Source organism: Montipora foliosa, chromosome 3 (genome assembly GCF_036669935.1).
Source record: "Montipora foliosa isolate CH-2021 chromosome 3, ASM3666993v2, whole genome shotgun sequence".
NCBI classification, from domain to species: domain Eukaryota; kingdom Metazoa; phylum Cnidaria; class Anthozoa; order Scleractinia; family Acroporidae; genus Montipora; species Montipora foliosa.
The window spans coordinates 19,875,707-19,885,706 of record NC_090871.1 but is presented as its reverse complement, the minus strand read 5'-3'; the positions used below and the strand labels follow the sequence as shown (position 1 = coordinate 19,885,706).

The window sequence follows — 10,000 nt, the reverse complement described above, 5'->3', positions numbered from 1 at the left end:
ACACCTCTGAATTGGAATTCGGTAATCCGAATGAAATGATGGGGGTGCTTTTCGCAAATTGTCAAGTTAATCATCCGACGCAGAAATACTCTACAGGGAACAATCACAGAACAGGCAAAGTTGAAAGAACCAATCAAGGGTTGCATTTCCCTAAGGGTGATCTTATTTCCACCCCGAGCCTTCGTGATACCTTCGTGGTGCCTTTGTCCACCTTTTCTTGAGGACGTCTAGCTTCATACTGAAGGGAATCCAATTCAATGCCTGCAAATGTGGGTACTGAAGAAGGACCCTCCGTTTTTTCAGGAGCCATGGGAACCCCTATGCCTTCACAAAAATGTTAAAGCCTTTGAAGTTTAGCCTGGCAATCCCGGGTGGACTACCCAATTATAAGGAAATCATCTACAATGTGTGAAATATGTGGAATACCGAGTAGTTTTACATGAACTAAAACAACCCATCGGAAGACAACGATCATAATACAATTACCCCCTGGAATATAAACCCAATGAAGGGTAGTCAGATCAGAAGGATGCACTGGTATTATTCGAAACGCGCTCCTCACATTAGTCTTGGCCAACACACAGCCTCGTCCTAAAAAAATTATTATATTGATAACATCCTCAACTGTAGCATATTGAACTGTTGAAAATTCTGGTGGAATGAATGTATTGATTGAATTTCCATAAGGAAAGGACAAGTGCTGTATCATTTGAAATCCACCAGGGGCTTTCTTTTTGGTATTACCCCAAAGGTGATACTCGTAAGATACTGAAAGGGTCCTTGTATGCGCCCACTTTGCCCTTCCTTAATCAACTTGCTCTCCACCAGCGCTGAGCGTTGCATTGCAAAAATCAAATTTTTAACACATGAAACCGTCAGTCAAATATTTCCGAAGTTTATCTTCATAGCTTTTGAGATATATTGCTAGTCTGTTAACCTTGACTGGTTTGGGTATCGGAGTGGGTGGAGGTGTTGTTGTTTGAATTCACACCTTGCATTGCAATTGCCCTCCACTTAGGAAAGTCCAGCAAAACCCCTTTGGAAAAAACTGCCCACTCTGTTTTGTTGTTGACTTTGAAGGGAGAGGCTGTTTAGGTTTGGGGACACTAGCCCTCAGCCACATCTCACTATGGATTTGGATCCACGTAATGATCTCTCTTTGGCATACAATATGGAAATTTCCGTCATAAAATTTCCAATTGAACCCCCACGCAGCAAGGTCTCTCATGCACTGTGGCACCACATTTCATCAATTGGGCTGTTTTTGAAGAGAAACTCTCACAATACACAGCCAAAAATGCTTGGAAAGCAGTCGTCCACTGATCAATAGTGTGAACTGGCTGTTTTTTAACACTTTGTTCTAAGGAAAGGGTAGGTTGCCCTCCCTTCCCATTTTGTACCTTAAACGTGTATTGGTCATCATTACCAGGGCTGTTATTAAATAAACAGCAAAATCTGCATACTCATTACCCCAGATCAAATTTTTTGACCTTGTCTGGTACTTTATGTACTATTTCCAAAACGAGAGCGAGTGCTTCATCGGGGTATCCAAACATCGAGAAACAAATGAAAGCACAAGGCCGTAGGCCGAGTGCTTTTATTGTTTCGAGGTGTTTGGATACCCCGATGAGACACGAAGCACGAGTTTTGGAAATGACTTCTCATGTTTACTCTCAAACAAATCATAAACAAAGACTTCCAATTAGAATTGTTTGCTATCTAACATTCCTTAAGTCTGAAAAGGCCAGCAAAGATCAAGCTAAACATTTTGAGCGCAGATCAGAGTAGTAATCGGAGTAGTAACCTTAAAGAAGAAATTAGGAACGAATTTCCACTGAATGACATGAATGAAGAAAAACGTGTAGAAATGAATTTTTCTATTTTCGAATATGTCAAGTTTAGTGATTGTGAGGTAAAGGTTTTTGTAAATGAGTTTAAATAAGGATATGAAGTATTCTAAAAGTAATGTTACTTCTGAATAATTAATATTCATTGCTTTTGTGCAAGTTGTCACTGTGCATATTTTAGTGGTATATATACCACTTTCACTGGAGAGTGGTATATTATTTTTCATTGGGTATCCAAACACATGCATGTGATGTGGTATACATGCAGTGATTTGTAGTTGACTTTATGTATTATTAATGAGTTTGAGAAGAGACAAAAAAACCGCTACAGACACAAATTAGTTCTTACTAATTGGAGGCTGCTTAGTTCCTTTAACCAGGTTGGATGTCACCTGCTGTATGTCTGCTTGCACTGGCGTTTGGGTCATCAAGGATCCATCTTGTGTATGGCTGCCCACATTATTGCTCCGGAGTGCATCTGGAATAAACTGTACTTCTGGCTGGTTTGGCGTCTGTTGGTTTGTCACACTGATACCAGCCTCTTGCAAACTATTTTTGCACAGTAGCCGCTATGGTATTTCCCAAATATGTCAACCAGGGGCGTTTACGCTTCGCTCACCTTGTGCTGTTACGGGATTCGCCCTTGTCGAACTCTGTGGAGTCTCTTTTGCAGCTGGGTGAAGGGTTAGCTGACACGGGTGAGGATTATGACATTCCAAGATAACTGAGAACTGAAATACGAGCCCTATAGTAACTGCGCTATGATGTAATTTAACACTTCAGGTCATGCCCATGCATCTCTCTTCCAGTTCAGAGCGAATAAAATTGCTCCTCGGTAGCTTCGATACAGCACTTGATGGCCTTCATCGTTCAAGTGAATTGTATCCTGGGTAAAAAAATTTACGAGAAGGATTACATAAACCGCGATGTACCCCGAACTTTGCCCCGTGAATCCATTTAACAGCTTCCTTTAGTAAGCCATTTAAGCGCCAAGCCCTTTCGTTTTATTCCGAAAATGGCTGGTTTTTCCTGGGAAAAACGTGGCATAAGACTAAACATTGTAGCTGTAAATCCTTTAAAAGAAGCCTAACTAAGCGAGGATCGACAATGCGACCGAGTTCGGGTCAGCTTGCTCGTCGAGTAAATCGTTCGATCCAATGTCTGGGGGCTGTACCCCTCTAGTGGCTTGTAAATTGAACTTTATCATTTTGTCCACTGTTGTCCCCCCGATCCCGATCGTTTTGACGGTAAACGTGATATATATACCGAATATATGTGAATAAAATGTGAATAAAAACAACCGCCTTGGTGACCCTCGATGAATTCGATCATTCGTCGTACGAAGGAATGGCCAACCAAGCAAGCACATGACGGCGGTATACAAGCCATCGAGTTTACTGCGCGACAATAATTCGTCTCAATTAAGATTAACATTTGTACTTAACTTGTTTGGCTTTCGCTCACTGAGTTTTAGGAATTTCTTTTCCAGAAGTCATGGGGACAACTCCTGCAAAATGCGAATTGCACAAATGCCTCATCTGCTTAAGTATTGGATTCTCTAAGACCCGGATGATCACCAACCATTTGCTGGGAGACTGGCACTAACAGGCATGACACTTTCGGCAGGGTAGATCGACAGCAACATCGTTTACACACAGAAATGGACCTTTTCTGGTGAAAGGGCAAAGGATTGACAGGATTGCACAGTATTGACTGCCGCTCGCATTGCGGATGCGGGTTCCGTATGCACGGATACCAGAATGCATCACACTCTCCGCAGGCTGGAGAATAAACTTCGCATATCCTGCATTTTCCCTGCAGTTTTAATAGGATGCATTTTCTCAAGTGGTTAATACATTCTCTTGACACAACCCAAGAAGCCATTTTGTTAATATCAATTCCTAGTGAATTTTAGATACTTCGTGTTTTGGTTGATGCAAACAGAAGACATTTAAAAGTTCAATGTGCAATGAAATCACCCTTTGCCTCCAATTGCCTTTTATTTTCCTTCTTATTTTGAACTTTGCCTTCCTTAAAGAAGGCAAAGCTCATATAAAGAAACAAGCATACTTGCAACAATTTTATGGCCTTGAGGTTATTTTAGGTGTAAATTAAAATTGAGGTTGTTGTTTTTGATTTTTTTTTTCAGTTAACGCTCGTGTTTCCCTTCTACTATGTTTATATAGCCCGGAGAAGTTACCAATTATTGTGTACTGCAGGAAAAATCCTTTAAATGCCGAACGACGAGGGAACAACAGGCAATCACGCCGTGATGCTTGTTGTCCCTCATTGTGTTAGTGACTCTTAACAGTCACGATTAAGGGCGCGTTAGAAATCCTTCGTTTTAACGGAAATGCACATTAAAATTGTCAAACATCTGCTAAAATGCTATTTTAAACATATTTTTAGTATTCTTGCTGCTTCAAAAGGTGCCAAACATACCGTTTTAATCATCACTCCACGTATTCCTGTTCCGGAATTGGGTCAATCGAACAGGCCCTAAGTGACACAATTAAACCAGATGGAGTCCGTTTGGATATTTAGATTAGGATTGAGTGACTTTGGGGCAGCGTCAAGAGGTCGCCGCGTTTAGCTATTACCTTGAAATGTTTTAATGAAATGTCTCACCATAGTTTTCTATAGTCAAATGTAAACTTTGGCTAAATCACGAAATTTACAGTTCTTTTTGCAACCAGGGGCCGGTTGCTTGCATTGACACTTGACAAACCGTGAAAAACTCCAATAACCTGAAACAATCCCCGTACACTGAGTAAATATAGAAGTAAGAGGATAGGAGAGCGACAATTGTAGTCGGCATATTTCGTAAAAAGTGGAAATTTCGCTGACGTTTGCTTTGCTGGGTGTTAAGTGGTGTCAGTGCTGCTGTTCGATATGCAAACGCCTATTGAAGTTATGTGTGATTACTTAAGGAAGATTTAGATGGTATGATTTTTCGCATGACTCAAATCGTGCCGTGTAAATCAGACCCAAGAAACCCTTACGAATGTTGTTCACGAGTTGTGCACCCGTTAATGGTCAATACTGATAACGTTCGAAAGTCGTAAGCAAATTAAAGTAGGTATCGTTTAAACCACCCTTCACGGATTCTTATAACGCATTCTCACTGCGCGTTAGTTCTTGCGTAATTAACGTGTTTGCCGGAAGTGATCTCAGTTTTTTTCAATGTGTCGTTTATTAAATGCATTTTCGCTGTACTGACGCAATGCCATCAATTATTTGGGAAAATTGTCCTTACACTACCCTGCATTTTTTACCTTTTTTTGTTACCACTGGTTCAGTTCTTGTTTTCCATTCGAGCAAACAATCATGTAGACGAGTGTCCTGTCTTCTTGTCCTCAAGGTAGGAAAGAAAAATATAATCCTCCATTTTTGTCACACAAGTCACAATAAACGAAAGGTAAGTTAGCATACCTCTGTTTATGATTGCGTTTGTAAAGGAATTCCAAATTTAAACTATGCTGTCCCTCGCTGTAAGTGCAACTTTAATTAATGCGTAAATTCTTAAGTTTATTTGACTACTGAATTTGCTCAGGTTACACCATTTTTAATTAATACTTTGATATAAGACGGATTGTTAGTCAGTGTAACTGTGGAAGGTCATGGAGATTTATCGCGTTTCAAGTACACACCATGTTTGAAACTGCCTTAGAAAAACAAAGTTAAACTAGTTACATGTTTAGATACGTCAGTTAATTGGCACTTAATGCCATGTCCATGTTGCGTGCTTTCTTCTTTAAGGAGTGCGGCGGAAAAGGATGTATCGACTTTGGCTTCGATGAAGATAGACTTCGGCAGATAATTCTCTTCATTCGTTCCCTGAATCGTTGGCTTATCAGAGCATATGCAAACGGGTTGATTGCTGAATTAAACATGATCAGAGTGTGGCCAATGGGGACTGCAACACGATGGACCTTGATGGCAGCAAAATCCTCTAACAAGTGTACTGCCGAGTCGACTCCCCAGCAGATAACAAAAATGACGCTCACAGTCAGAACCATTAACGTCACTTTCTTCCGTGATCTCATTATACCCTGTGCATGTAAAGACAGAGGCCTTTACTAAAGCAGTTGATCCTAAGTCTTACTATTTGTCATTCTTTAACCGTTTCCACACTTTCTATTATCTACAATGTATACGAACCTGAGATGCTTATTGGCAACGTCAACTAATTTTACAGTTTAGGACTCCTTCTTTTTTATGCCTTTGTTAATAAAAATGACCATATGACTATCCGTTCATGTCTAGCTGCAGCTATCATACCCATCTGCTGATCATATGACCGTTATAGAGCGGTTTTCAATTGTGCGCTGAAAGTAATTAGCGAATCGCTTTGGTTTTGCATTTACTTCACTCAATGATTGGTTGAAAGTTCTCGCGCCATTTTTTCAACCAATCAGAAGTGAAAGCAAAACGAATCGTGGCTTACGCGTGCACATTTTCCCGCGCTTTGTTTCGGCTACGTGTAATTACTTCAAGTCTTGATTAGTTTACTGGATTGCCTCCGTCCTTTTTGATTGGCCAAAGTTATTACTTTGGTTTTGGTTTTACGACACTTGATTGAAACTCGCTCTATCAGTAGACCTATTAAATTTCAATGGTAAACCAGCAGCATATTTTGTGCAATTTTGTTACTGAATTTGAAAGAAATGGCTAAGATGACTGGAACAAGTATTCTCTTAACAAAAATTATCTACCTTTAAGACATTCATCATGAATTTTCACTGTTTTAATCTGATGCATTTTTCCAAGTGCTTAACATATTCTTTTCACATAACCCCGAACGCCATTTTGTAATTAAACAATCGATTTTAAATGCATTTTGAGACATTCGTCTTCCAGAAGAGGCGTTGAACTAGGGAAGAAACCAAGGAATAATTAACAATTATTCGCAGAAGGCGAAGTGAGTATCGGTGAATATTAACCGATAATTACTGAACCTGAGGCGAATAGTTGTTTTAGTATAAATACACAGGTGATTATTTCAAAAAAGAGAAAAAAAAAAACATTTCAACGCGAAATCATCTTCACTTACAGTGGCAAAACGACTACTGGCAGCCATTTTGTCCGTCGAGGTGATTGATAATCCGAGACAGCTAGCCAATGAGAGCGCGTGAGTTTGTATAATCACCTGTGTATTTATACTAATTCCCCTAGTCTTTGCAAAGACAATAGCCCATTTCCGAGTTGCTGCATGCCTCAGTTTCCAAGCGAGTCCTGGTGCACAAACATTCAAATGGAAATGGTTGAGCATTCTTATGCAAATCAAACTCATTTCCCTTACAATAGTTGAGCACCAAGACTCACTTCGAAACCGAGACAAACAGCAACTCGGAAATGGCCCATTGACTTACGACTGACTAGGATTCCCCCAAAGTTCTACTTACACTACCGACAATTGACATGATCTGCAGCAGTCCCAACAGTTGCCTTAAATCCGTCCGGGAGGTGACCAGTTGGAGGATACATACATAATTTTATTTACCTGCTGATGAAATGAGCAAGTTATCCTCTCCTTGCGGCTGAACCACAATGAGGAAATAACCCTTGAATACAAAGAAGTCATCACCGCAGAGGAAATACCGAAGAAGCCCACCCAAAGCAAAAAATATGCCTTCGGTATCCACATATCGCTCCAGGTGTAAATACAGAAATTTGGACAGATCTTCTTATCAAACTTCTTGTTCATAGCTTGAGGTATTTGGAGAATGCAAGCAAAGATCCAAGTTGCTGAAATAATTACCTAAAGACGCAAGCACCAAATGAGATAATTGTATGGGTAATCACATGATTTCGAGAGCAATTTGGAATAAATGAGCACGAGTAATTTTATAATACTTCTTAATAATAGATATGGATAATAAAGAAAGCCTGTCATAATTAAGCAGAGACAACGCACGCGTATCACGTAATCACGCAAAAATTGCGCCATTCAGGGCTTGAATTTGATTGCCTGTCTGTTGCTTTCTTTGATCATTGACCAATTAGATTGCCTCATGGTTTGTTACGTCTTTTTACACTGAATTTCCTCTTTTCTTGCACTGTGTTACCTAAAACTGCTAACAACATGTATTATAAGAATAGCTTATAGACTAAGAGGAGTCCATACAGGCTCGAAGCAAAGTAAGGACCACACAGTGATAATTTCAAATAATGTTATGAGCGTTCTATGCTTCCGCGCTAGTGTTGTTGAGAAAGGGCCTGTTGTCTATCGGCCTTTATCCTCTTAACAATTATATTGGCAGCAAAGATCATACCATGCAACCTACGTTATTTTAAGTCTCATGATGGATCTTACTCCTACGCCAATGTGGCATTAGGTAAAGGGGGGCAGCAGTGTTGGTAATGTCAAGACACTGGGTCACACAGGAACCACGACCTCTGAGAGTGGGGTTTCTAAGAGGATAATGTAGGGCAACCACGCGAAAAGCTACACGGTATCCCACTTAACAGAGTAGCAAATTGTGTTTTATTGAATTATTGAGGATGATAGCTGAAAATATTCATGTTGGATCTTATGTTATTCAATCCCGTCTGGAGTCAAAGCATCTTGAGACATATATCTACTCGCGCCGCGACGGAGTGATTTTTCAACCTTTTCCGTTGGTAACTATACCAATAATTTAACATGTAGAGGACAATCCTAATTTAAAACAGAGCAATCCATAATTTAGTTATGCACGTTGGTTAATAAGGAGTATCGTTTTGAATAATTTTGCAAATGGGAAAACTCCCCTATCTTGGCTGGCTAAGCACTCGTTTCTGCTCAGATAAAATAAACATGGAACGGTAAGGATTGAGTTGGATTTTCGCTTGCTAGAAAAGATTCTGGAAACTCGAATCATATCAGCATATTTTCTGAAAACACACGTAAAATTATTCCTTAATTTTAATCTGACCCCTATGTGACTATCACGTGATTTTTCTCCTGCAATTTGGAATAAATAAGCACTTGTAATTTTTTTCAAAGACTACAAATTTTGGTCGTCTTTCAAAAAATTTATTCGTGCTTGTTTACTCCAAATTATACTGGAATCGTGTGATTACCTATACTAAATGTACCTTTATTTTGCGCGTTGTAAGTTTTCCTTTGTTTCCAAGTGGAACTTTTCCAATATAGTAACGCTCCAACGCAATTGTAACGAGTGTGACAACTGAAGCACCTGCCCCCACCCATGCCAGTGTTCCATCCGTTAGCAACGAACATAATATTTCTCCAATCAATCCCTCTGGGTGACTGGAAGTATGACTCACAATCAGCACTGGTATAGTGAATATTGAATAAACCATGTCTGCTACTGCCAGATTGAAGAGCAGATAGTTTATGGGAACCGTCCTACAGGTAAAAGTGGTTTGTCTTCAAAAGAGAACAACACCGTTGAACAAAATGGAAGGTTGAATGATGGAAAAAGCAACACCTCCCCCTTCTAGGAAACTGACACCTGGCGCGTTTACAAATTGTCAACAAAAACCGAAAATTCCGGTGGGAAATTGAAATGGTACAGCTCATTCCACCAGAAAGTATCCGAAAAATATGGAAATCCTCAGACGCATTCCGCTTTTCCCGTTCCAACCGAAATGACCGGAAAATTTCCGTACCATTTGTCAACTCCCACGCGACTCAGTTCACCTCGGCCTCTTTTTCCGCCTTTCGACACTGCAGATGCAGCCGCCATTTTGATTTGTTACTGTTTTCTTTCTGCTACGAGAGACTCGAGCCTGGCGAAACGCCATACCGGGAAAATTCTGTACCATTACAAGCGTTCCATTCCAACTGGATTTTCCGTTCAAATGGTAAACGCCCCTTAACTAAATGTGATTCTCTAGTTTTGAAAATATGGTATATTTCGAAACGAATTAACTGAAAATTATCTCGTGATGCAATTTTAACAGACAAAACAGGCTGGTTGGCAACTTGTTTTTAATGTTCTTGTTGTTGCATTCTACTTTGATGTTAACGTTTTTTTTTTCAGGTCGTGTTTTGACTGTAGGCAAGTAATCGAGAATGGAGGTCTAAGAGAATCTGCTTTTCGAGATTTGCCTTTTAGGTGCTCTTCGCTTGCGTAGCTGGCGGTTCATTTCGGAGCACGAGAGATTTTGAGTGACGCGAGAAGGCTGGCAGCGCCGCTCGAAAT

At 40.1% G+C, this 10,000-nt stretch overlaps 1 protein-coding gene and 1 pseudogene across 2 annotated transcripts in view; both read right to left on the bottom strand.

Annotated features, from left to right (window-relative positions):
* Window positions 1-705: 705 nt before the first annotated feature.
* LOC137995368 (uncharacterized) lies at window positions 706-2,275 on the bottom strand (annotated as a pseudogene).
* A 2,755-nt stretch (window positions 2,276-5,030) lies between these two features.
* The window catches only part of LOC137994585 (galanin receptor 2a-like), a 7,149-nt gene continuing 2,179 nt past the window's right edge, over window positions 5,031-10,000 (bottom strand). The window contains exons 3-5 of one of the 2 annotated variants that reach the window (XM_068840188.1): window positions 8,928-9,201; window positions 7,351-7,608; window positions 5,031-5,899 (exon numbers count right to left, since the gene is read on the bottom strand). In XM_068840188.1, coding sequence (XP_068696289.1) covers window positions 5,558-5,899; window positions 7,351-7,608; window positions 8,928-9,201 — 874 coding nt within the window. In that variant the 3' untranslated portion in view covers window positions 5,031-5,557. The remainder of the gene's footprint in view (window positions 5,900-7,350; window positions 7,609-8,927; window positions 9,202-10,000) is intronic. The other variant, XM_068840189.1, reaches the window with a different exon arrangement.